This window comes from Engraulis encrasicolus, chromosome 10 (assembly GCF_034702125.1).
Source record: "Engraulis encrasicolus isolate BLACKSEA-1 chromosome 10, IST_EnEncr_1.0, whole genome shotgun sequence".
Classification (NCBI taxonomy): Eukaryota; Metazoa; Chordata; class Actinopteri; order Clupeiformes; family Engraulidae; genus Engraulis; species Engraulis encrasicolus.
This window is the reverse complement of record NC_085866.1, coordinates 14091233-14119038: the sequence shown is the minus strand read 5'-3', so window position 1 is coordinate 14119038 and position 27806 is coordinate 14091233. Positions and strand designations below refer to the sequence as shown.

At 44.2% G+C, this 27806-nt stretch overlaps 2 protein-coding genes across 3 annotated transcripts; both read left to right on the top strand.

Moving 5' to 3' along the window:
* The first annotated feature begins 280 nt into the window (after nucleotides 1-280).
* Nucleotides 281-5190, top strand: LOC134456461 (uncharacterized). The gene is made up of 14 exons (XM_063207822.1): nucleotides 281-878; nucleotides 1023-1057; nucleotides 1184-1216; nucleotides 1346-1423; nucleotides 1956-2054; nucleotides 2334-2381; nucleotides 2534-2614; nucleotides 2725-3398; nucleotides 3900-3969; nucleotides 4055-4141; nucleotides 4398-4490; nucleotides 4587-4667; nucleotides 4768-4872; nucleotides 4977-5190. Exons 1-14 carry the CDS (start codon nucleotides 494-496, stop codon nucleotides 5115-5117), a joined length of 2010 nt encoding a protein of 669 aa, XP_063063892.1. The 5' UTR covers nucleotides 281-493; the 3' UTR covers nucleotides 5118-5190.
* A 6555-nt stretch (nucleotides 5191-11745) lies between these two features.
* Nucleotides 11746-26879, top strand: ddx23 (DEAD (Asp-Glu-Ala-Asp) box polypeptide 23). 2 transcript variants are annotated; one of them, XR_010036353.1, is made up of 18 exons: nucleotides 11746-11824; nucleotides 12188-12366; nucleotides 12654-12779; nucleotides 12989-13082; nucleotides 13308-13373; nucleotides 14180-14318; nucleotides 14684-14817; nucleotides 15166-15278; nucleotides 15478-15621; nucleotides 16625-16850; nucleotides 17744-17889; nucleotides 18754-18931; nucleotides 20231-20473; nucleotides 21357-21508; nucleotides 21903-22011; nucleotides 22535-22709; nucleotides 25613-26070; nucleotides 26573-26879. XR_010036353.1 is itself a non-coding variant. In XM_063208109.1 (17 exons), the coding sequence occupies exons 2-17, from the start codon at nucleotides 12188-12190 to the stop codon at nucleotides 25834-25836; spliced, it is 2448 nt and encodes an 815-aa protein (XP_063064179.1). In that variant the 5' UTR covers nucleotides 11746-11824; the 3' UTR covers nucleotides 25837-26879. The 2 variants fall into 2 exon arrangements, 1 of the variants encoding a protein (XP_063064179.1); XM_063208109.1 differs by having other exon boundaries at nucleotides 25613-26879.
* Nucleotides 26880-27806: the final 927 nt, after the last annotated feature.

Sequence of the window (27806 nt, the reverse complement as noted above, 5' to 3'; positions counted from 1 at the left end):
GCGCCTGAGCACCTGTTGGTCAGTTCTTCACGAACAGCCTTGAGAAGCGCACGACAAACAATTTGCTCCGCAAGTTTTCCTCTTTGTACCGTTATCAGAAATAGCTATTGCTAATTGCTAATTTCTAATAATTGGTATTCCAACTGTTTGATAGTATACTTGTATAGATTTAATTCAAACGGGTATTTACATTGTTTTCTTGAGATCCGTGTGCTGACTAGTACAGCTAATTTGATTTAGCTAAATTAGTTAGCCGGTTTCTCACTAATATTATTGTTTTCGTTTAGTTATTGTTGTTAGTTGTCAGCTCCGTTAATTAGGTCTTTTAAAATAGACATAACAGCTCACATTGGGATTGTTTGGCTTATTTCACTGACATTGTAGCCTAAATTGGACTTAGCCCAAATACTTAGCTCGGAAAGTAGCAATTTTACAAACTTTTAGGCTCCTTAAGGTAAATTGACGCTTTTTATAGAGCTTGCTTGGACTAGTAATGCCATCCCGAAGCAGCAGGCGCCGAGCCGCGCAGCAGAGGAGATGGGCGTTGTGGTGCTTTTCAGGTACCCAAGAGAAGGAGACGGCGGAGATGGCGACCCAGACGGAGTGGCCGACTTCGGAGATGGCGAGCCAGACTGAGTGCCTGACCGCGGAGGTGGCGACCCAGGCAGAGCCAGCAACGGCGGAGGCGGCAACCCAGGCTGGGCGGGTGACGGCCGAAGCCGGGATCCAAGCTGTCTGGGGAACGGCTGAGGCCGGAATCCAGGCGGTGAGAGGAACGGTGGAGGCTGAGACCCAAGCAGTCTGGGCAACGAGCGAGGCCGGGATCCAGGCGGAGAGGGAAACTGCGGAGGTGGACATCCAGGTGGACTGGATCGAGGGTAAGAAGAGTAACCAATTTGAATGTTGACAAGTGTAACTCTTGGGCCTTCCTTATCATTATGAACTACGTGCATGTTGATACAGTATACCTCAACAGACTTAGACCTATCGATCATCTAATAGTTTTTGCAATTGTCTTGCAGCCACCACCATTGGATTGCGCCAGAGCACCCAGGCGGTGAGTCAGAGTGATACTCAGGCATTGATAGACAAGCAGTACCTTTAAAATCTGTTGACATGTCAATATGTGTATATTCAGTGGCCTAGATATTAAACATCTCTCTTTTTTACCTTCACATATCAGCATGTGGCCAGAGGACAGCTGGTCCTGTTCGAGGTATGATCATTTTATTATCAGCCCATTTGATTTTTGCCTAGTCATTGTTTTTGTGTATGATCTTGTGATTTCAAGACCACCATACCCATGTTTTAATGAATGCTTTTGTGTGATGTGACTTGATTGCAGCCTCCGACGGGGACAGTCCAGGGCATGTGCCAGATGATGGGATTCGAGTTCTCGGAGGTCTTCCGCCAGGGTGTCATGGTGAGTAACATAAACAGACAGTATATAGATGTCTATAGATCTACTACTGTGTCTATGGTGATTTCTTATCCAAGGGTATGATCAGAGAGAATACAAAATCTTACTATTGACGGAGAGTAACATAGACACACAGATATCTATTTAGATCTACCTATTTGCTGGATTTATGTTCAGCTTTTCTCCAAGGGTCTGATGGTGAGTAACAGACATACTGTACTGTCATTGAAATGTATACAGTATGTTATGTGTTGTGAGTAAACGAGCAAGGAAGAGATCAAGCGAGATGAAGTATTACTATCTCTATGGCCTCTGGTCCCCCTGTCTAGTCTTCTTTAGCGGCAGACAAACTGTATCAAAGTAAAAGCCCTACCATGTTGCTCCTTCTCCCTGTTCCCAAAACTCATCTTATATATGCTGTTGGCTAATCTTTCCAGGTTTAAGATAATAACATAATGTAGCACGGTTGTAGCAATGCTTTACTTGTTATGACCTGGTATATCTGCCTCTGCTTGTGTCCACATGTGTGCTGTAGTGGGTGGAGGTGAAGCTGAGGTGTGAGGAGTGGCGTGAGGGCCCCTACCTGAGGAGGTACTGGTACCTCACCAACACCTGTTACCAGCAGACAGCAGAGGTATTCTATCTTGCAAAGACTTTAACATGGTTTGATTATAACTGCATATACTAACCTAGTAGCCTTAAATATGTTGTGGGTTTATTTATTTATTTATTTATTATTTATTCTTTTTTTTCTAAATTGAATTATTGTATATTCATAATAGGGTATTTTACTTTGTTTTACTTTTATGAAAGGCCTCTGCTTAGCACTGTGATGAGTAGCTGTGGTATCTATCCTGTAGCTGTCATATCTAGCGTTGTTCCAATGAGACTCAGCTGTTTTTCTTCATTCCAGGGGATCGTTGGGCCACACGCCAATGGGGAGTTGGTCACCGTCGTTGAGGTAGTAATACATGTACTTAAGCTGGAGAGAGCAATAGATCTGAACAAGTTATCTACATATCCTGCGCACACACTGTACGTATTTATGAGTAGCAGGTCTAGCAGCTCTTAAGCATTTTGTGTGTTTTTTTTTGTTTTTTTTTGTCATTGCAGCGATACTGCGGAGGCATCATAGGGTTGTACTCCCACATGCAGATGCAGATGACCACTGTCATGGACATCGGAGGACTCCTGGTATTGTCACTTAAGTCATTCAAATGATTTATTGTAAGTCATTTATTATGTATGGAAATCTTTAATAACAGCATCATGTTCTTGTACCGTACCATGAATGTGTGCAATAGCATGCCGAGACAACCACCACGTGCAGGGGTCTGTCCATGGATGCAGCTGGGATGTGGACCCGCCTGGAGACGACCAGCACTCTCCTGATGCCGCTGGACCTGTTCATGCCTCAGCCGGACGCTACTGACGACAGTGCTGGACTCCTGGAGCTCGACTGGTATCCTGGTGACGACGACCCTGCCCCCGCTGACGACGACTCCGCCCCTGACCACGACGACCCTGCTGCTGACGAGGACGACGCTGCTGCTGACGAGGACGACGCTGCTGCTGACGACGACTCCGTCCCTGACGACGACTCTGCCCCTGACGACGACTCTGCCCCTGACGACGACGCTGCTGCTGACGACGACTCCGCCCCTGACGACGACGACGCTGCTGCTGACGACTCTGCCCCTGACGACGACGCTGCTGCTGCTGACGACGACACTGCTCCTGACGATGACGACGACGCTGCTGCTGCTGACGACGACACTGCTCCTGACCACCACCACGACGCTGCTGCTGACGACGACTCCGACCCTGATGACGACTCCGCCCCTGGTGACGACAACTCTGCCCCTGCTGACAACGACTCCGCCCCTGCCGACGAGTCTGCCGCTGGTGCTGAAGCTGTTGGTTGCTGTGGTGACCACTCTGCTGCTGCCCCTCTTGCTAGCCAGGTTCCCTCTGTGTTGTAAGTATGCAGCTTGTGAATTTGGGTCAGCATGTGAAAGAGAATCAGAAGATGCATTCTGGAGGAAAAGGGGCTTCTATAGTCCGATTCGCACGGGATAAATATTACCTATGGACCCCTGGTAATTCGCAATTACCCCTGGACCTCAGTGATTTTTCGGGGCGCATTCGGACAGGATAAATAAACGTCTGTTATTCACTCAATTCACAGACATTATAGACGGCCCGCCTATGTGAAATTACCCCAGGACGTCTGTGTTTCGCCGAAATACAGTAGGTAATTCGCGGCGGAATTATTACCTCACAAATCGCGGACATGGCACATTCGCACAGGACTAAGAACTCAGACATTCTCCGTAATTATTCCGAATTACCGGGGGTCCATAGGTAATAAAAGTCCCGTCCGAATCGGGCTTATGACTCTTAAGTGACTGTTGTGTTGTGTTGACTAAAAAAAGCATTTGTTAATCTCACTACAACATGTTGTGGTGCCCCTCCATAGCTACCTCTTCCAGTCCACCGGTCTGGAGGACTTCCACCTGAGGCTTGGAGGACTGAGGGAAGCCTGCACTGTGAGTACAACAGCCAATATTCTGAAAACTCACAGAAATATTCTCAGTGATTGCGATGACATTGAAAATGTTTTGCTTTGTGTAGGTCTTGCTTGCGCAGCCAGAGACGGCCAACTACATCGCCGTGACAGGGTCCATGCTCCTGAAGAACATGGCCGCCCTCAACGGAAAGGTAATACTTTCAGAGACGATGTCATGTCACAGGGCTGGATTTACCTAACTGGCTTGCTGTGCATGTCAAGTTGTGCATGTCAAGTAAGAATCCCTACGAATCCCAGTCAGATCTCACGCACATCCAATTCCTTTTTGTCGGGTGCAGGATCAAAGAGTAAAGTTCATGTAGGGCAAGGAGGAACGGCCGTGGTGGCCCGAAATGTTACGAAAATAAACAGAAGTCCTCTCTGCTTTGTTCCGCTGTCTCTCTTCAGGATGCTGGTGCAACTCAGCAGGCCTTTGACGCGTTGGTGGCCTTCGCCCAGACACAGACTCTCACCGCGACCACTGAGCTCCTGGAGGTTGGGGTACGTCGAGCTATTTTTACACACTGGCTCACAATTCCATATTTAAGATGATGTATTTGCAAATAATCTGCATACTGTATATCCCTTTGATTTTAGGTCCACCAGTTCAACCTCCTGGATGTGGTCTTTGAGCTTCTCCTCCTCAGAGACTTTGGGGCTGTTGTGCAGCTGGTCCCTGTACGTCATGTCAGATCTCACTCCTTGTTACCTGCATACATGTAGTATATTTACTCAGTTGTTACCCTCCTAACTCCACTCTTTGTTGTTTCTCCTGTAGCGGGTACAGGGCGGGTTCCTGGATCATCTGGCAGCAGTGGTCCAGTCCTTCCTGCCCTCTGAGGCTTGGCCACCCCAGGCAGCGCAGTGCTGGCAGCTCCTGCAGGTAATCATCCTCATCCTCTTCACTCGCCACCTTCCTGACATGTGTATGTGCCTGTAGCCTGTTTGATTACATGAGCTGTTTCTACTTGATTGTTTTGATTCCAGTCTACGGCAGTCTTCTTCGTGGTGGAGATCCTGTCCCTGGACGTGTCGGCGTACCACCAGCCCCAGCACCTGGCCCAGAGGGTCTTCAGCTGCCTGGAGTGCCGCATCGACCAGCTGCTGAGCGTGATGCCCTCCGGCTAAATCCCTTTCCCCTTTTCAGTTTTTTTCGGGGGGTTTCATTAAATGGTTTTAGGGGAATTTAGGTTTTAAAAGAGGGTTTGGATTTCCTGTGTTTAATGTGGATTAATTTGGTGATCAGAAGGGTTTAGTTTTTAGTCAAGGGTTTAGTAGTGGCATTTAGTTTAGTGCTTACTACTGTGTGGGTTTAGTGTGAATTGGTTTCCTGTTATTGGTAGGGTTTAATGTATACAGTAGAAGTGTTTTATTTCTTTAAAGGAACAGTCCACCATGTTTCAATAATCAAGTGTGTTCTTCTCAGACCTGAGATGAGCTCCTCCCGACGTGCCTCGTCTTGGGACACGAACCTAGTCAGCAATGCAAGTGACACGAACTCGTTAGCATTAGCTTGGCTCAGCTTTGCACTTCGGTGCCTTAAGTTAGAAGTGACCAAATTGGTCACTTCTAACTTAAAGCATCGAATGCGTCCGGCTGCAAAGCTGAGCCATGCCAATGCTAACGAGTTAGTGCCGTGCGCGTTGCTGACTGGGGTGTGTTCGAAGAAGAGGCAGGTCGGGAGGAGCTCATCTCAGGTCAGAGAAGAAACCACTTGATTATTGAAATATGGTGGACTGTTCCTTTAAAGGGTTGAGTTTTTATGTTAGATTTGGGTCTCATTGAGGGGTTTATTTGAGAATTAGAGTTTATTTGATTTTATACAGGTTTATAATTCAGGAGTATTTTATTTGCAGTCAAATGTGGATTAATTTTAGTGATTGGAAGGGTTTCGTTTTAGGGTTTAGTTTTTAGTGTTGGGTTGAGTTATTTTTTAGCAATTGGGTCCATCTGCTTCTAGTGCAGAGTTAGGGTGAGGAAGGGTTTTGTTAAGTATAGGAAGTTTATGGGTTTGGGTTAGTTTCATGGGGTAATTACTAGGGTTTAGTTGTTAATGTTTACACGGGTTATGGGAAGAGTTTAGTTTCAATGTAGTAGTTGAAAGCACAAAGCACAATAATAACAACAACAACAACATGCTATTTATGTAACACAATATCACAAAGATACTGTTGAAAGTGCTTTCAGATACACATACACATTCACACATCAGCTCTGGGGCTGCCGTACGGTGCCAATTGCCCAGGCTTCACGTCAAAGTACACACACACACACACACACACACACACACACACACACACACACACACGGAGAATAATAATAGTCCTAAATAAGATTATCTGGAAGTGATCGTAACATCATAGCCTTCATGACATCAGAACTAGACCTACTAGCGCAGGAAGTCTGTGTGGTTTTTATCTGACAATCTGAAATCACCTTAATGAAATTCAGTGGGGATTGCCGAATGGTTCTCCTTGGCGAATGCCCTATTTTACTCAAATGTCCTCTACCCAAGCTCTGCACCCCTCCCTCTCTGTCTATGATCTGTCTTGTATTGCAGGCGGTATTCCCTGTTGGTGGCATGCAGGACCAGAATACGATGTGGACACCTGATGATGACGAGAGCCAATCAAGACCGGAGACCAGAGAACTACAGACCAGCCCCACCTAGACCAGACCAGACCCGACCCACACACTCGAGATGATCCAAGAAGACCAGCCAAGAGGGACCCACATGGAAGAGTTTCATCTTCATCGTCAAACACCTTCACAGAAGACAGAAGTTTTTTTTTAATCACCTCTGATGGCATCGGACTGAACAGTTAGGAAGACTGAAGAAGAAGACCAAATCAACATGCAGGAGCAAAACCCAACGCAGAGCCTTAAAAATGATGGACTTTTTTTTACTCAACATTGAACTTTTTTTTTTTTTTGAGATCACGTCATACACGTCATACATTTTTAAACCTTAATAAATGTTTTTTGATTTTTGAAAAAGCACTTTCATTGTATTCATCTCTCTTTTTTTTGCACTTTTATTTTCAAGTTGATTTGTGTCAAATCATGGTGTTGATTATCACTAAGAGTTAATGCACAGTCTGTACAAAAAACCTTTTTGTACATCTTGCTTTTATTTATATATTTATTGCTATTTTTTTTAAGAATTTTGTAAATGGCTTCATTCTTGTGAAATGTACATAGAATGATATTATCTATATTTGAAGAGTTCAAATGCAAAACCCCCTAACTCCATTTCTGAAGACCTGCGCTTTTATATTTTTAGAGAACCCCATTGTTGGTTTGGTTTACATTAATGTACTTTATAATACATATAAATAGTTATATTACATAAATAAAATGAAAAAATATGCAATTTTGATAGCTTTGTATTAAATAAAAATGAATTAAGATTATTTTCTGAAATGGCACTTAGGGGGTTTTGCATCTGAACTCTTCATTTGTTTATGTTTTACAATATATTATATCTATTCATATTCATATCGTTATTTGGTAATTCACTGTCTTACTGGATTTACGGTAGATTACCCAGAATTAGCAGGTCTGGTCACTAGTCCTGTTGCTGTCTATGAATGTAAGATGTCATCTATAGCAGTAGCAACTTGGAAACAATGAAAATGAGTGTTTCAAGAATGCATTTTCACAGCTTTGGAAAGTGAGGCGGAACTGTGGTGTGTTCTAAGAACTCAAATTATTAAAACATGGTTCAGTCTGAGTCACTTTGAAAGCTTTCAATAAAAATACAACTTTGTTGAATATGAATAAAATGTGTCATTTGTGTTCAACCAACCAACTAGCCCTTGAGTGAAGTGAATTCAACATTACACCTACAGCAGATTGTGCTGATCAAAACATAAAACTGGATAGAGTTTTTTTTTTTTTTTTTTTAATCAATTTTGAAATTGTGCATACACAGTAAATGAAGGTGTTAATGCAACGCTTAAAAGAGTCAGCATCTTACACTTTGTAGTATATTTTGTCTTGCTCCAAATATACACGTAAGTGTGCTGAAATAATCAATTACAACCAATTCTACGTCATTAAAGAGTTGGTGGTATACAGTTACTATGGTGTAACTATTCCAATTGAGCTTGAGTTCCCTACTTTTGAAAACGTGTGTTTAACAACTTGATATGCTTCTGACACTTGGGAGACATCTTGAGAAAACGAAAAAACGAGGGGGAGGAATATGTGTCTACACACATGATGCTTGGTGCAATAATGTTACGGTAGTACAGAGGCACTGCTCTCCACTAGTGGAGTTCATGATCATCAAGTGTCGACCCTTCTATTTACCCAGAGAAATATCCGCTATCATATTAGTCGCTGTGTACCTCGCACCCAGCAACAACAACAGCGTCAGAAGCGAGGCACTGAACGAGCTGCATCGGGGCATCAGTGAACAACAAGATGCACACCCAGATGCCTTCACAGTGGTCCTGGGAGATTTCAACCATGGAAATCTCAAAACAGTACTTCCAAAATTTCATCAACATGTCAACTTCCCAACAAGACAACAAAACACCCTGGACCTTGTTTACTCAAATCAGAAGGGAGCATACAAGGCAAAGCCCATCCCCCACATTGGAACATCAGACCACATAACGATCCTGCTACTGCCAGCTTACAGACAAAGGGCAAAACTCACCAAACCAGTTCAGAAGGAGGTGAGAAAATGGCCAGAGGGGGCCATCCCATGACTACAAGACTGATTTGAAACCACAGATTGGGACATTTTCAAAACATCTGCCACCCACAGCAATCACATTGACATTGAGGAGTATACAGACACTGTGACCTCCTACATCACAAAATATGCATCAATGATGTTACAGAAATAAAACACATCACCACCAGGGCCAACCAGAAGCCATGGTTCACAGGAGACGTTCACCGACTGCTGAGGGCCAGAGACAAAGCCTTCAGAGCAGGAGACGTAGCTGGCCTAAAAACAGCAAGGTTAAACCTGTCCCAGGGCATCGGGAAAGCAAAAAAGGAATACTCGGACAAAATAACAACACACTTCAAAGACAGCAGAGATGCACAGAGCCTGTGGCAGGGCATACAGGCCATCACGGACTATAAGCCTGCACCACGGAGCTGTGACAACAACACCTCTCTGCTAAACGACCTGAACAGTTTCTTTGCCCGCTTTGAAGCACAAAATGACACTCACCCACAGAAAACTCCCCCTCCCCCCCATGATCAACCCCTTTACCTGTCCTCTGCCAGTGTGAAGAGGACACTGGCCACCATCAACCCACGCAAAGCAGCTGGCCCAGACAACATACCTGGCCGAGTGTTGAAGGATTGTGCAGAAGAGCTGAAGGATGTCTTCACAGACATCTTTAACATCTCTCTGGAGCAAGCAGTCATCCCATCACTTTTCAAAGCTGCTACCATCATACCTGTGCCGAAGAAATCATCACCATCATGCTTCAATGATTACCGTCCAGTAGCACTGACGCCCATAATCATGAAGTGCTTCGAACGGCTAGTCCTGTCACACATCAAAGCCACCCTACCCCCCACCCTGGACCCCTACCAATTCGCATACCGAGCCAAGCGATCCACGGAGGATGCAATTTGCTCTGCCCTCCATCCAGCCCTCACCCACTTGGACAATAAAGACTCATATGTGAGAATGCTGTTCATTGACTTCAGTTCAGCATTCAATACCATAATACCACAACAACTCATCAGAAAACTGGACAAACTAGGTTTCAGCACCTCCCTCTGCAACTGGCTGCTGGACTTCCTGATGCAAAGACCACAAGCAGTACGGGTAGGGAATAACACATCAAGCACCCTGACCCTGAGCACGGGGGCTCCGCAAGGTTGTGTTCTCAGCCCCCTGCTGTTCACGCTGCTGACACACGACTGCACAACGACCCACAGCACTAACCATCTAGTGAAGTTTGCGGATGATACAACACTGGTGGGCCTCATCACCAAGGGCGATGAGACTCACTACAGAGAAGAAGTAGACCTGCTGGCCAGATGGAGCAAAGACAACAACCTCCTGCTGAATGTCAACAAGACCAAGGAGATTGTTGTCAACTTTCAAAGGGTCCAAAAACAACTGCCACCACTGACCATCGACGGCGATGCTGTGGAGAGAGTGAACAGCACCAAGTTCCTTGGAGTGCACATCGGCGACGACCTCTCTTGGACCACCAACACTACATCACTGGCGAAGAAGGCCCATCAGCGTCTCTACTTCCTGCGCAAACTAAAGAAGGCAAGTGCTACACCCTCCATCATGACAACATTCTACAGAGGAACCATAGAGAGCGTCGTGTCCAACTGCATCACAGTGTGGGGAGGAAGCTGCACGGAGAAAAACAGGAAGACGCTCCAGCGTGTTGTGAACACAGCGAAGAAGATCATTGGAGTACCACTCCCCTCCCTGCAGGACATTTACACCACACGCCTCACCCGGAAAGCACTGATGATCATCAAAGACACAAGCCACCCTGCACACAAACTGTTCAGCCTCCTGCCCTCTGGAAAGAGGTACAGGCGCCTCCGTTCCCGTACCACCAGGCTGGCGAGCAGCACAATGCACCAAGCAATCAAGATACTGAACACTCAACCCACTCTCCCTCCACTGTCAGCCTCCAGCCAGCAAGGCCACTGACAACCTCCCCCCCCCTCATCCCCCACCACCATATCTGCGACTGAACATTCCACCTGCACTACTATTTTGTGACTGAACTTTCAACCTGCACTAACTCAAAACATGCGCACACACACACACACACACACACACACAACACACACACACAAACACACACACACACACACACACACAAGCACACTGCACTTTCTGCACTAAACCCAAACATACACACACTGCCACACACACACACACACACACACACACACACACACACACACACACACACACACACACACACACACACGAACACACACACAGACGCACACCGCACCTTCTACCTGCACTAAACACACACACACACACACACACACACACTGCTGCTGGTGTTCTTGACAGACCTTTTTAATATTTATTTTTCTTCAAAATGCTACTATTACTATGTCAGAACGCTATAAAGGACTTTTTAGGAAAAGCACAAAGCACAACAATTACCTCTTAATGTATGTCCTCTACAAGTCTTCTGTTGTCCGGTCTTGCACTTTAAATGTCTGTATGAGCACTGTCTATGTCCATACTGTCTTAAGTCCATGTGTAAGTACTGTCTATGACTATACTGTCTATGTCCTTAGTAGAGTAGTCTATGTCTGTATGGGAAAGCAAGAAATGTAATTTCAAATTATTTGTATGACCAGTGCATGTAAAGAAATTGACAATAAAACCTACTTGACTTGACTTGACTTGACTTGAGATATGATGACCTGACCATCAGCTATAGCCTATGCCTGTTTGTGGGCTCTCAATTTATGTTCTCCTTTTTTTACTTTCACCTTAGGATTTACAAAAAAATATTTTTAGAATTTATCACAATATCACCAGAATGAATGCAAGCAAGCACACAGTGAATATTTCTAAACACTACAATTACCTGTATCAAAAAGGCTTACCGTAATTAAAAGGCCTAGAAATAAACAGATAACACCATTTGTGTGTCTATGGTCTGGTCTGAACGAATGCAGGCGATTGGTTAGGGGAAATGTAGTTCTGTTTGGATTAATCTGCCTTGTGTTGATGCATTCATTTCTTTGGCCAAAACTACAACTCCCAGAATGCCTTTCCTCATTGTCACATGTTCAGCAATATGGCGGCGAAGTGAGACGCAGATGAATCGTATGCGTCTTGTTTTCAACCATTGAAGGTACGTTTTGTATCCCAAAGTCATCATTATTTTGAAAAATCACCCACATTTTAATCACAAATATTGCACGTTCACATTTATGAATAGAATTGATAGGTGTGTGGTTGCTGTACATTATATAACAGTGGGATCTAGCGCTAAGGTGCTAATTAACTTAGCCTCACTGAATCTAACTGCAAAGAAGAGTGGTGATTTGTTCTTCAAAAATACCGAAGTTATCTCCATCATTACGTTGCGGTTTGATTTTGGGTAAAATGTAGGAGTCCATTTATTTATATTATACAATCGGAGCTCTTTCGCGGTGTGTATGGGACACGCTGAATGCCTGTTCGTTTGTAATGTTTACATCTTACTCTGGACTAGATGGGTGGTGTTGAAGGGGACAAGAAGGAGGGTGAGACCTCCAAAGACAGAGAACGAAGAAGAAGTCGCTCCAAATCTCGAGAAAGGGATCGGAAAGGATCTCCAAGCAGAGACCGCAAACCACGGCACAGGTCACGCGAGCGAAAACGTTCTCGCACTCGCTCCAAATCCCCAGACAGGTAAAATTGAGATGTGCACTTGAGGATTCAGTTTGTGTCTGTCAAGACTCTTCTAACTGAACCTCTAGGGTGTCTTTCTCTGCATGTAATGTTGTGTATAATATTTAATGTTGTGGCAAGGACCTTGTGGTTTCAGAAGGGGAATACGTTCATTACATACATGGCCATATTTCAGTCTGTTACATTACTGCAAGTGTGTGAAATATCAGCCATGAAATATCAGCCATGTGTAAGCATTTGCATGTCACTTATCTGCACTTTTTGTTTACCATGGTCTGTCCCCTCAGAGACCGTCGCTTAAAAGACAAAGACAGAGACAACAAGGACCGTGACAAGGACAGAGATCGCGGCAGGAAGGATCGGGACAGGGACAAGGATGGCCACCGGCGAGACAGAGACCGCAAGAGGTCCAGGTAGGCACCAGTCACTTGCCAAACTGCTAAAAGTCATAACTTTGAGTTGTGTTTCCGTTGCTTCTGTCTCTCTCTCTCTCTCTCTCTCTCTCTCTCTCTCTCTCTCTCTCTCTCTCTCTCTCTCTCTCTCTCTCTCTCCCTGTCTCTCTCTCTGAACACAGTGGTCATTTAGGGACTGACTGAAAACATTTTCAAATGTTTGTTTCCAGGAGCTTGTCACCAAGGTCAAGAGAGCGGATTAAAAGAGAGAAAGACTTGAAAAAAGAGGAGGAGGAGGAAGAAGATGGGAAGAAGAAAGACAAGGTACTGAATTCCTTCTACGTTATGTAGATAGTAGTTGAGGAGAAGAAAAAAAGGCAAGGTACTTTTTCCCTTCTTGATGGAATAGATTTTAGATGGCAGTTAAACCAAAGTTCACTAGACTTCACACTTTATCCCCAAATGCAAGATACTGTGTAATGATGAGATGCATACTTCGCCGTCCTTTTTACCTTTATTTTCATCCGTGCATGTTATTCTCTCTCCCAGGTGAACCCCCTGTCACTGGAGGAGCTCCTGGCCAAGAAGAAGAGGGAAGAGGAGGCCCAGGCTAAGGTGAGTTTCACCTGGACTCTGCTCGCCTCTATTCTGAACTTTCAGTACATCTGCATCAGAGGTCAAAGTGTACTGCTGACTTGTAGTAAAATTGAATCACAAGAGAATACATATTGATTCATAGTTAAACCGATCGGTGGTAAAAAATTGATCTTTCCTTGGTTCCCTCTCATTACACTTGTGTGTATGTCATTGCTCTGATCCTGTTACTTGTGTTGTGTTGTGTTGTGTTGTGTTGTGTTGTGATGTGATGTGATGTGATGTGATGTGATGTGATGTGATGTGATGTGATGTGATGTGATGTGATGTCCCGTTGTGGAGCTGAAGGCAGAGGCCATCTGATTGATATTTCCGTCACCTGTTTTACACTTGCATGAATATGATTGCCATTGCCCTGTTATTTATGGGCAGTCATGGGTGAGCGGTTAGGGCGTCAGACTTGCATCCCAGAGGTTGCCGGTTCGATTCCCGACCCGCCAGGTTGGTGGGGGGAGTAATCAACCAGTGCTCTCCCCCATCCTCCTCCATGACTGAGGTACCCTGAGCATGGTACCGTCCCACCGCACTGCTCCCCATGGGGCGCCACTGAGGGCTGCCCCCTTGCACGGGTGAGGCATAAATGCAATTTCGTTGTGTGCAGTGTGCATTGTTCACTTGTGTGCTGTGGAGTGCTGTGTCACAATGACAAATGGGAGTTGGAGTTTCCCAATGGGCTTTCACTTTTGGGCTTTCATTTTCATTGCATGACCGCTGAGTGATGTGTGTTTGTGTTTGTGTTTGCCTTCTCCCATCATGGCTGTCCACAGCCTAAGTTCCTGTCCAAAGCGGAGCGCGAGGCAGAGGCCATCAAGCGCAGGGAGGCACAGGCGGAGGAGAGGAGGAAGACCATAGATGAGGAGAGGAAGAAGAGGAGGGTCTTCCAGGACATCGGGAGGAAGATGATGGGTAAGGCCGACTAAAGAATGGACCAGTCGTGAACACATCAATTGCTAGTAGAGTAGAGAGTAGAGTAACTTTATTAATCCCCAGGGTAAAATTCAGGTATCCAGTAGCTTACATAAATAAGCGATACAAGGGATTTGTCATTTCATATACTGTGCATCATATTATTATGTGAGTGAATAACATGCGGCGAAATTTGAGTAGTATAGTCCTGCTGTGGTACCATGCTAATACTAGTATAGTTACAGTGCAAGTGAGTAGTTTGTTATGCAGCTTTGTGTTTTAATGTGTCATTTGATATGAATTGAATATAATGACACGTAAGTTGGCTTCCATGTCCCATGCTTTTTGTCCCGTTCCACTTGTAGAGGACCCGATGGAGCGCGAGCGGAGAGAGAGGAGGGAGCGCATGGAGAGGGAGAACAACGGAAACGACGAGGACGATGGACGCCAGAAGATGAGGGAGGAGAAGGACAAGGGCAAAGAGCTGGTCGCCATCAAGGCAAGTCACAAATAAACAAAAAACACAGATGTAGAAAGAACTCCATGTGATAAATAGATAATATTCATAATGAAGAAAATGGCTGTGTATAAGGCAGATTTTAGTGTTTTATGTCATAACCCATTTTGTCCTAAGCCCTTTTTGGGAAAGGGTGCCCTGTTCCTATTAAATCCTAAATATGTCAGCCTTTGAAGCACATACAAACATGAAATGGATTACATATAAAAGCCAAGACTCTCCCCTTGCATTGTAATTTGTTCATTCACCTCTAATATACCCACATATTTAATGAAACAGTGGAGATGTGGAAATGTTCTGAAATGCGACCTCTCTTTCCGCGTCTCTTAGGAGCGTTACCTGGGGGGCATGAAGAAACGCCGCCGCACACGACACCTGAACGACAGGAAGTTTGTATTCGAATGGGACGCCTCCGAGGACACCTCCACTGACTACAATCCCATGTAAGGGCTCAGTTGACACAGTGCAAACTAAACATCAATGGACAGTTGTATTGTCCCCTACAGGAGTTATGATCCATTTTACACACACCGAGAAACAAACAAACACACACACACACACACACACACACACACACACACACACACACACACACACACACCTGCCAAATAAGGCCTAACGTTCTCTGTTGTCTCTCCTCAGCTACAAAGAGAAGCACTCGGTGCAGCTATACGGCCGAGGCTTCATTGCCGGTATTGACCTCAAGCAGCAGAAGAGAGACCAGTCACGTTTCTACGGAGACCTGATGGAGAAAAGACGAACTCTGGAGGAGAAGGAACAGGAGGAGTGAGTGTCTCTCTCTCTCTCTCTCTCTCTCCCTCTGTCTCTCTCTCTCTCCCTCTGTCTCTCTCTCTCTCCCTCTGTCTCTCTCTCTCTCATGAGTCATAATTGTGTGTACTTTATCCACTTGTGGACAGCTTTGACCTAATAGTTAGGCACCTTCCAGTTTCAAATTGTATATCGTCCATATCTCTCCTCTTCCAGTAAGGTAACCAATTTCACCTTGCTCAAGAGACTGTACTCTGTCCCTTGAATAACACTGTTGCGTTGGAGAAAAGCATCAGCTGAGGCCCTGCCGTGGCCAACTGGTGATGCACTCGTCTGCCATGCGGCCGACCCGGGTTCAATTCCCGGCCCGAATCGTTTGCCGACCCCTCCCCGTCTCTCTCCCCCCATTCGCTTGCTGTCCATCTCTCACACTGTCCTGCCATCAATAAAGTCGTAAAAGACCAAAAGAAAATCTTAAAAAGCATCAGCTGAGCTGTAATGTCAGAGATTCTTTAATTATAAAGAGATATGTCAACATAAAAGGTTTCTGTGGGCACCTAACGTGACCAGGTTCCGGTCTGCCTAAAGGGGCGTGTCATAATGCTCCTAGAATGAATAGTACAGTCCTTAGGTCTGCCTAAAGGGGGATTTTTACCCCCTTCCCCCTTGCGACAGTAGAACCCGGAAACAATGGGCCAGCGGAAACTCTCTCTTATCTTCTCTCTCTGGTAATGTTATGTCATGTAATGTGTCCGTTAGTTAGAGAGAAAAACACGCACATCCGTCTCAAAAAGATGAGGTGCAGGACCAGCAAAAATACCATGAAAAAACTGAAAGGAAAGTCTGCGACACCAAGCTCCCGTTGCTCTTTTTTAATGTGACGTTTCGGGCAGCATGCTGATTGTCTGATTGTCTGATGGAGGGCATGCTGCCCGAAACGTCACATTAAAAAAAGAGCGACGGGAGCTTGGTGTCGCAGACTTTTCTTTCAGTTTTTTCATGTAATGTGTCCGTCCCACAGGGTGCGTCTGAAGAAGATGCGCAAGAAGGAGGCCAAGCAGCGCTGGGACGACCGCCACTGGTCGCAGAAGAAGCTGGAGGAGATGACGGACAGGGACTGGCGTATCTTTCGGGAGGACTACAGCATCACCACCAAGGGAGGCAAGATCCCCAACCCCATCCGCAACTGGAAGGAGTACCTGCTGCCCCCACACATCCTGGAGGTCATCGACAAGTGCGGATACAAGGTCAGTAGTGCATGGTTGCCTCTAGGGCTGGGCGATATGGGAAAAAAACCTATATCACGATATGGATTACTTTATATCACGATAACGATATATATCACAATGTACCACAATTATGTGTGTTTTCAATTATTCTCTTTTATTTTATCTTTATTTTGTCGTGTTGCTAAACCACTTGTCTTAAAAATGAATCTTTTCATTCTTATTTTTACAGTTATATAAACTTGGAGCATGTATAGTGACATGAAATGTAATTAAATGATCTTTAATAGTTTAAAATTCATAAAATTAGTTTATCACGATATAAACGATAAAGGGGAAAGGGCACGATATAAAGAAATGTATCACGATAACGATATATATCGTCATATTGCCCAGCTCTAGTTGCCTCGACGTCAGCAGTAAATAAACAACCCCCGTTCAGGACCAAAGTGGCAGCATTGATGTATCAAAGGGGGAAAGTGCACATCGACCAGGATTTCTTGCTCGCTCCCTCTTATTTCTTCCCCTCTTTTAAAAATATATATCTTTTTTAAACACTGACTTTGTTAAACTTTCTTTTTTAAACACTGACCGGCTCAAGGGATGCTTGCTCAGAAGGGGACCCAGAACCGGATACCACCAAATGATCTTAGTCCCAGTAGTTTTATTGTCTCACCAGGATCATGGACATAATTGAATTTGATAAAGATGCCATAACAGTATGATCCCAATTTACCTGCTCATGAGTTGCATTCATTCCCACAGATGGCCACCAACATGTTTCACAAATATTTCTATTCACATTTTTCAAATCTGTACTATTAATAACCACGATGGTGTTTTGTGTGTGAACCCAGTTGTGCCATTGAAGCAAAGCTAGATGATTTATTATTTATTTCTCTTGTCGATCCCAGGACCCCACCCCCATCCAGAGACAGGCCATTCCCATTGGTCTACAGAACAGAGACATCATCGGCGTGGCTGAGACTGGTAGCGGTAAAACGGCTGCTTTCCTCATCCCACTGCTGGTCTGGATCACTACCCTGCCCAAGATTGACAGGTAAGAGATCAAGGGGCCATCTCGATGCCAAATGTTCTGGCTTGCTAGGACGTGAAATGCCTGGTGATCGATCGGATACTTTGCGGAGTTCACCAAAGAGTATCCAATCACTGGGCGTTTCATGTCCTAGTCTTGGGCTCGAACACTGGCCATTGAGAGAGCCCAAGTGTGGCCAATTCCGTTGTAATGGAAGAGAGTGTTCTAGACGTCTTGTTTCCTCATGTTGATTTAAACATTTCTCAGTCATAACTGATGTTCACGTAGCAAAGTCAGGTTGAAATCAGTCAGTTTACCTTTAGTTTATCTTATCTGGTACCCTCAGTTTATAGTGTTGATGGTATTTTTAGAAATATACTTGTACATTTTGGCCGCACCCACTCAATTTAAGAAGAAAAAACGTAATTGTACAAAGTAGAGCGCACCTCTGTGTGAGCCGGCACCTCTGTAAGCCGCACCTCTGTGTAAGCCACAGGTGTAATCCGCGGCTCTTGTCACATGTAAAATTCTATTAATTAGCTGCATCATGGTATAGGCAGCAGTATTTAAAGCACAAGAAAAAAAGTAGCATCCTTATAGGCCGTGAATTACAGGATATGAAGATTTAGTGTTTAATTCACATATTGTAAACTGGGTAGAGATGCAATCCTTCTGCAGTAACAGGTGTTTTGATGCGTTGCATGTCATGGGCTTGCATTTGATGGATGAGCGTTCTCATTAGTCCATCACTGATTGAACCCTGAAAGAGTAGAGCAACATTGTGAATTCCTAACCCTAATGGCAAAACTTGGCCTAATAAAGTTTTTAGAGGGAATTGTTCCAGGCACATCATCCCTAACTGGCTGGCTTGTGTGGTTGTGTGTTTAGAATTGAGGACTCTGACCAGGGTCCGTACGCCGTGATCCTGGCTCCGACCCGTGAGTTGGCCCAGCAGATCGAGGAGGAGACCATCAAGTTTGGCAAACCGCTGGGCATCCGCACGGTGGCCGTGATTGGTGGAATCTCCCGAGAGGACCAGGGCTTCCGCCTCAGGATGGGTTGTGAGGTCAGAGGACATACACACACACACAGACACATGTGCACACACACACACCAGAGAGGGTCTATGAGAGAGGAATCTCGCGACTTTTTCAGGGTGGTACTGTCCACTAAGTGGTGCCATCCAGACAGCGCAGAGGAGCGCCAAGGAGCGCAGGGGCTGTTAGAATGAATGGGGCCCCATGGAGCTCAACCACGATGCTGCCATTGCTTTGGGAGAGAATTGGTATCATCGTTTCATTTTATTTTTCGAAAAGGCGGAATAAATTATCCTTTTAAACAACACTTAGTTTGAATGTGTAAACTGGATCTTTGTAAAATACGTCTTTATTGTCAATATGACGTCACGAGTGGCTTTTGGATTGGTCGGCCGGCTGCATTGCTGTGATCACGATGGCCGTAAAGCAATTTTGTTAGCAAAATGCTAGCGGAGCCTGACTCATAAATGCCAAAGCTGTAGGAAATCAGAAGATATAACTCCCAGGTTATTGTACATTTAATTTGAATCCACATTGGTTTCTCAGAAATTACAGTAATATTATCATTGATTCAAGTTTCAGCCGACAGCGAGCACAATTGTCAGTTATTAGCGCCAGCCTTATGAGCTCTGCTGTCTCGACAGCGCTCCCTAGGTGAACTGCAGGCACGGGTTGGAGGGCGAGATTGAACACTGTATGTAAACGCACTGTGCACACACTCTCTCAAACATTTGACCCTTACTGGAGTCCATACGTTACACTTAAACCAGTGTCCAACTACACAACTTAAAAATTGTATCTGATGTTCAAAGCTGGTTGAAACGCACACAAAAAGAGTTGCAATACATCGCAACCCAACGCAACCATCCATGGTAATCAGACGTGTGTTTCTCGAAAGCATAATTGTTAGCCAGTTAGCAACTTGGGTAGTTGAATGGGAACTTGCATTGCAAACAACAAAGTAGCTAACGTAGTTAGCAACTATGGTTTCGAGAAATGCACCCCCCAGGGCTGTAAATTGACTTTTTTCATCACCAGCCAAAATGGCAAGTAGATGTTAACCCATTTTAGCCTAAACCCTTTTTGGGAAAAGGTGCCCTAGCCTTCTTAAAATCTAAATATCTCAGCCTCCGAAGCACATAAAAACAAGAAATAAGTTGCATTTGAAATCTAGAACCTTCATTTTGCACTAGAATAGTGTTCATTCAGCTCTAACATACCCACATCTTTAATTAAACAGCTCAAATCTAAAGAACTTGAATGCAGCGTATATGTCGCTCCAGGGTCACAATGGGTTAATCTATTGCACTTCCACTTCATTTCCCCAGATTGTGATTGCCACTCCGGGTCGTCTGATCGACGTGCTGGAGAACCGCTACCTGGTGCTGGGCAGGTGCACCTACGTGGTCCTGGACGAGGCCGACAGGATGATTGACATGGGCTTCGAGCCCGACGTCCAGAAGATTCTGGAATACATCCCCGTGACCAATCAGAAGCCGGACACAGACGAGGCCGAGGACCCCGACAAAATGACGCTCAACTTTGAGTCTGGCAAACACAAGTACAGACAGGTGGGAACCCCATTACAGATACCTTAGGACTACATTGATGTCCTATATTACAGATACCTTAGGACAACACTGATGCCCCCATTACAGATACCTTAGGACTACACTGGTACCCCATCACAGATACACATTAGGACTACACTGATACCTAGTGGTGTGCATTGGCACTGTCCTCACGATTCGATTCGATTACGATTCAGGAGGTTTCGATTCGATTCAATTTGATCCGATTCAATGCTACAATGCATTACAGTTCTACTGAAAGCAAAGTAAATGTTTCATCAGTCATGATGAGGCAATACAAGTAGTCGAATGCTGAGCAACTATTTATTGGCTGTTTTCTGTATCAGTCTTGCAGTTTTCAATGCTTTGAAGTGCTTTTATTTAATTTAACATTCATTTGCTCCCCGAAATATCCACAGAAGTAATTGAAACTTTAAAAAATTGCTGCATCGATTCTGGAACTTGCTGCATTGAATTGGATCGTCCATGCCCTGCATTGCATTGGATCGCCGAATCGATTATTGTTGACACCACTACTGATACCCCTATTACAGATACACATTAGTACTACACTGATGCCCCCATTACAAACACACTTGTACTACATTGACCTACAAACAGTGCAGATAGGCACAAACATTGACATTTATGATTGTCAGTCAATATAGCAGTTAGTAATTATATAGCAGTCAGGGGTTTATAAAATATGGTTTATAAAGTTTTTAAAAAGGCAGTTATAGCTGTAAGGCTTGTGTAAAAAATGAATCCGTAACTGTTTTTAACGACTGCTTGTCTAATTCATTTGTTCATTATTTCATACGAAGTTCATATTTATTGTGTGAATAAGCGTTCTTCTCTCTCCCCTCTCCTCCTCTGTGTGTAGACGGTCATGTTCACAGCTACTATGCCCCCGGCTGTGGAGCGCTTGGCCCGGAGCTACCTGCGGAGGGCAGCGGTGGTCTACATCGGCTCCGCTGGCAAACCTCACGAGAGGGTGGAACAGAAGGTCCTGCTCATGACCGAGTCCGAGAAGAGGTCAGACACACACGCACGCACGCACGCACGCACGCACGCACATGCACACACACACATGCACACAGATAGATGTCGAATTACACTTAGGGGGGACTTTTTGTAACATCCACATCACTAATGAAATTCCATGGTGATTGTGATGATGATGTAAACAAATGTGGAAGCTGTCAGTCAGTAATGTTAAATTACTTTTTTTTAATGTGCAAAATATTCACTGTATTCAAAGTACATTCTGCTGAATCCATATGGTGGAATTGCCCTTGTATTATTTGTAACACCATGCTATTAACTACCCACTGATTGTAACACTCATCCCACAGTCCTTAAACAATTCAAAATGTCTCTCACTAGAGCATATGAATGTAAACTGATGTTTTTCTCCTTATCTTTACAGGAAGAGGCTTCTGGAAGTTCTGGCCAGCGGTTTCGAGCCGCCCATCATCATCTTCGTCAACCAGAAGAAGGGTTGCGATGTGCTGGCCAAGTCTCTGGAGAAGATGGGGGTAAGGATGATGCAGTACATCATTACTGCTTCTGTCTTTGGAGGTCTCACCCTCCTTCTTGTCCACTTCAACACCACCCATTTAGTCCAGAGTAGGATGTAAACATAACAAACAAACACACATTCAGCGTTTCCCATACAAACCTCGAAAGAGCTTCGATTGTGTGATATAAATATAAATGTAGTGCTACATTTTCCCAAAATCAAACCGCAACGTAAGGATGGAGATAACTTCGGCATGTTTGAAGTACAAATCATCACCACTCTTCTTTGCAATTTTCTCCTCAGCCAATAGAGTGCGGCATACAATTGGTGTTCCTCTCTTCTGTGTGTTGTTCTTGGATGGCTCTGTTTTCTCAGAGTTGGAGGAATATTCTATATGTTAGGTTTTAGAAAGTTTAGATATTCCTCTTCTGACTCAAACATCAGATTTACATTATATGTGCCGTTTTCTCCCTGACCAATAGAGGGCAGCATCTGACAAAAATGTCTCTGTTCTTCCTCTATGTGCCTGTCTATTACAGTACAATGCTTGCACACTTCACGGTGGCAAGGGGCAGGAGCAGAGAGAGTTCGCCCTGTCCAACCTGAAGGCGGGAGCCAAGGACATCCTGGTGGCTACCGACGTGGCCGGAAGAGGTATCGACATCCAGGACGTCTCCATGGTCCTCAACTACGACATGGCCAAGAACATCGAGGGTAAGAGCTCGCTCACACCACACCACACCACACCACACCACGCTTCTCGACGCGAAAAGCATTTTGTCTGTTTTTCTATCAGCAACTTGAAAAATAATGGTCGTCGCACACTCAGAACTTCATGCAGTTACATTTAATTAGACCAACGGTGAAGGCGTAAGCCGAAACTCTAATTGTCTGCCGTACTACGCACCTCAAATGGTGTGCGTTTACTGAAACCCGAAGAAAGACTGTTTTTCTATCCTGAAATGGATTGCGTGAAAACGGATGGGTATTGTTATGTGGAAGAGGCCTAAGGCTCGTTCTATGAGAAATGGGGACACGTTGAGCCCTGACCAGCACAGATTTGAAGCTTAGAAACTTGGTGGGCATGGCAAGGTAGAACCCCAGAGCTACAGTTGCATGAATCAGGCTCCAATAATAAGTAAGAAACAGATACAGAAATATTCTGAAATAGGTGTGCAATGGACTATACATTCATCCTGCATCATCACAGTTAATTTTGGTGGCATAAGAAATGGTTTTGATGTTATTTGAATGTTTTTTTTTTCACATGGAAAAACTGCTAAGAGGAGTCCCATGCTGACTGGAGGCAACTCTGACCTCACCTTTGTTCAGGGTTCCCACTGGTGCTTGAATTCCTTGAAAATGCTTGAATTTCAATTAAGTGATTTCAAGGTTGTGAAAATGCTTGAATTTTTGGTGAAGTGCTTGAAAATGCTTGAAATTTGTGTCAAGTCAAACTCAGTAAGCCAAATAATAGAAATGAATTATTCAGGTAACGTCAATTTTAGGGTGTCGAATGTTAAATCCCATCTGACATCTCACTTCCTCAGATTTTTTATTAGAATGCAGGAAATTGCTTCTAAAAAACACAAAATGTTCTGGGGGAGGACCCCCACACCCCCTTCCCGCTACCTATTAAAGGTGCTGGAAAACTAAAAATTTGTTGCTTGAAGGTGCTTGAAAAATGCTTGAATTTGTTCATGAAAAAGGTGTGGGAACCCTGTTTGTTGTCATAGTGTCTCAAAGGTTCCTGCAGCATGGAGGCTAGGGCTGGGCGGTATACCATTAAAAAAACGTGATAAGGGATAAAGGTTCACTTTTTAATGAGAGAAGGTTTTTTTCTTTTAGTTTTTAATAAAAAAGTGATTAAAATAGAAATGTAGATTAATTAAAATTCTGGATTTTTATCTCATTTTTAAATTTAATTTCATCCTCTTCCTCAGAAACATTGAGATGTGGGGAGAAATCGCTGTTTATGAGAAAAACATTGTGCCGAGAACCGTGATATTAATTTTCATTACGAAAACCGTGATGCACATTTTTTCCAGAACCGTCAAGCCCTAATGTAGGCCGTGTTCCTGTTTTGCTTTGGTTCACGGCTTTTAATAGCAGCGTAGAATAGAGGGAGATTATTAATCCCGGAGGGAAATCCCAGACATATAGAATCAATAGAACAATGGAAACATTCTATGAGAATGACTCCGACAGTATATCCCGCATGGTAAAGTATTTAGTGATTGTAACAGGACATTAGTGAATTATTGCCTACTTGGCATCCGGGCTGCTGTTGCTTTTGTGGGAGTTATTACTGTATTGTGTTTAGAGGTGCTCCGATTGCTCGGCTGCCGATCATGACCGGCCGATAATGGCCAAAAATAGCCTGATCGGTGATCGGAAAAACATGCCGATCAAAAAACCGATCGAGAGATATTAAATTCCTCACGCAACCATTTGCCTTTACACCTGGCGCTGCATGTAGGCGCTGGCTCTGCACAGCTGCAACTGCACCAAAAGAAGGCATCTTTGCTTGTCTATAACTTTTCGCCATTCCCCCCTTCATTTCCACCATTCATAACCATATCTGCATCAACAATGATCTGATTTTCCGATCCATGCGCCGTTTACCTGAGTGACAATGTAATTTGCGAGTACTCGCCAGTGAGCCATGTTACGTTATAACCTGTGTAGTTGCCTTGGTCAGCACGCGACAACTTCACGTTGTCAGCACAAACATGTCAATTATTGTTTTCAAAGTTGTAATTGGCAGTCAGTCGATTAGTTTGATAGTCGCTGAAACACCAAACGGCGACAGATGTGGTTAAAACTTGAGAGAGAGATTCAGAACGGTAGTGGAGCACTGCAACTGTGGACGGTGACAGAGAGGGGAGGGGCTCTCCTCACGAGGCTGCTCATTTAAAGCGACAGGTTGTTTTTTTTCTCGTATGTGGAAGACTATTTGATGTAATGTTTCAGTTTCAATTCAATCTTAAATAAATTTAGTTATTCTATGCAATAACTTATACATTGATTAATACTGTAGACTGTATTACCAACACTAGTCTGAAAGATAATAATAATAATAATAATAATAATAGCCTAATAATAGACATGTGCAAATTAAGATTGATTGGTTTATGGGCAGAAATGGTATTCAATAAGGATAATTAATAGGCTATTAAAAAAATAGGAAATCATTTTTGTGATCGGCAATGATCGGTAATCGGCAGATAAAGATTTTTGGTGATCGGTATCGGTGATCGGACCCAAAAAATGGTGATCGGAGCACCTCTAATGTTGGGTGGTTGAGGCACTGATTGCTGATGAGGTCAGTTGTGCATGTTTTAGTTACATGTATTCATTACATAACTTTAAGTGCATAAGAATGTATAACTTATTTCGTTCATTCACACATATGTCAGTCACATGTGCTCAAATGGTGTCAAATTTCAAGTCTGAACTAAATTTAAAATAAATTATTTGTGGAAAATATCAAGGATTTAGAAGTACGCTTTAATGTGGAGCGAAAGTAGCTAGACTAAAATAGAATCTGAAATCCATGATGCGGTCCTCTTGTACACATGTTCACTATGATGATCTTCTCGTGTCCTCCTCCGCAGACTACATCCATCGTATTGGTCGTACGGGTCGTGCGGGCAAGAGCGGTGTGGCCATGACCTTCCTGACCAAGGAGGACTCGTCTGTCTTCTACGACCTGAAGCAGGCCATCCTGGAGAGCCCCGTGTCTACCTGCCCGCCCGAGCTGGCCAACCACCCCGACGCCCAGCACAAGCCGGGCACCATCCTCACCAAGAAGAGGCGCGAGGAGACCATCTTCGCCTGAGGAGGGAGGCGTCAGGAGACCATCTTCGCCTGAGGAGGGAGGCGTCAGGAGACCATCTTCGCCTGAGGAGGGAGGCGCCAGGAGACCATCTTCGCCTGAGGAGGGAGGCGTCAGGAGACCATCTTCGCCTGAGGAGGGAGGCGCCAGGAGACCATCTTCGTCTGAGGAGGGCCAGAGCAGAAGGACCAGAATCCCCACCACATTGGACCAGACCAGAACATGCGCCTGGGATAGGTCAGCTGGGCCACACACACAGGGGATGTATCTCAAAGTCAAGGATCCTGGGCTTGCTAAGATGTGAAATGCCCAGTGATTGGATACTCCGCAGAGTTCACCAAAGAGTATCCAGTCACTGGGCGTTTTACGTCCTAGCAAGGCCAGGATCTTTGACTTTGGGATACAGCCAGGGATGCCACAGGCACGTGCATAGAGGACTTAGGTGGCAGATGCCATTTTGTCCTAGGGTTAATTCATTGCCATTTTTTTTTACTTGTTTTTTTTTTCTTTTCCTTTTGTCTCACTCTCTTTGTATCCCTCTCGCAAATGTATTTTCAGCAACCCCCCACCTCTGTTGCTATCCACCCAATTGTCTCACTGTTCACCTTGTCTCATATACATGCCTCTGCTTCTCCCGCTCTGTCTGTGTAAGGCCGGCCACCTCTCCTTTGCTGGTTTAACAGTGAAGGGACCATGAAATGATCTTGCCATTTGTGTATGTGTGTGTGTGTGTGTTTAGGAGAGACCCAGCATGATCAGTGGTGTATATTTTCATGAGAGCAGACAAAGCAAGTCTTGGAAGGCCAGTCTTCTCTCCTCCAACCGTACACTTGAACATGACATTTTTTTGTATTATTGTTCGGTTACCTGATGGCTGTACTTAATTGTACTACTGCCAGTTTTAAATTGATTTGTAGCCTGTAGTAAGCGTAAGTGTGCTGCAAGATCCAAATTCAACTGTGTGAATTCAGTCAGGTGAATATTTGTGCAGATAAGTTGCATAGAAAGTATATGTGAAGCTTTTATTAAACCCTCATTTGGCTGAATACGGTCTTTCATTTGCTTACTGTGTTGGTCTACAAACTATAATGCATGTAAAATAGTAAATTCATTTGTGTTTTGACTTCAACAACAACTAAGAGTTAAAGTTGCACTGTGTAATATTTTTAGCAGTTTCTTTCCAGAATTCATGCTGCCCATTCACAAATGTTACCTTTTTATTTACCACCATCAGCAATTTCTAAATATTCATTATAACTGAGGAAGTTGCACTTTTCATACATGGAAATGCCATGTCTGCCATTTTGAATTTCCAGAAATCGACATTTTTACCTGTAACACTTATTGTACTTTCAGTATTGTACCAGTAAATATTGGTTAATTATAAATATTAAATATTCCTGCAAAGATCAAATTTAGCAATAGGCAGCACACAGTTTCAATGAGCAGCATTGTTGCAATACTGGCTACCATCCTATACAGTGTAACTAATGCTGGGTTAGAATGCCGGCTAGAACCTATATGGGTTGTCCATTTCACTCAGTCACTTAACACAGTATTTCCCAACCAGGGGTATGTGTACCACTAGGGGTACGCAAGAACACCTCAAGGGGTACGTAGAAAAATGTAATAATAACAAATATATTGAGTGTAGTCACATTGGGATAGAGGAACAGAGACTGAATGAGGGCGAGGGGGTACTCATCATGTGAAAAAGTTGCTAAGGGGGTACACAGGACAAAAAAGGTTGGGAAGCACTGTCTTAACACATCGAGAGTTTTACATGCTTAGCTTGGCATGTTCGTTTGCACCCTCATCCACCACTGAAATACTCTTTCACAAGGCATGTCACCCCACACTGCTTCCTTGGAAGCTGTTCCACAGTAGTTTGGATGAGGGCTACCAGCTGAAATGCATAACCTGGCATTAAGATGATTTACATAAATGTAGCAGTTCAACTGAAAATATGTAGA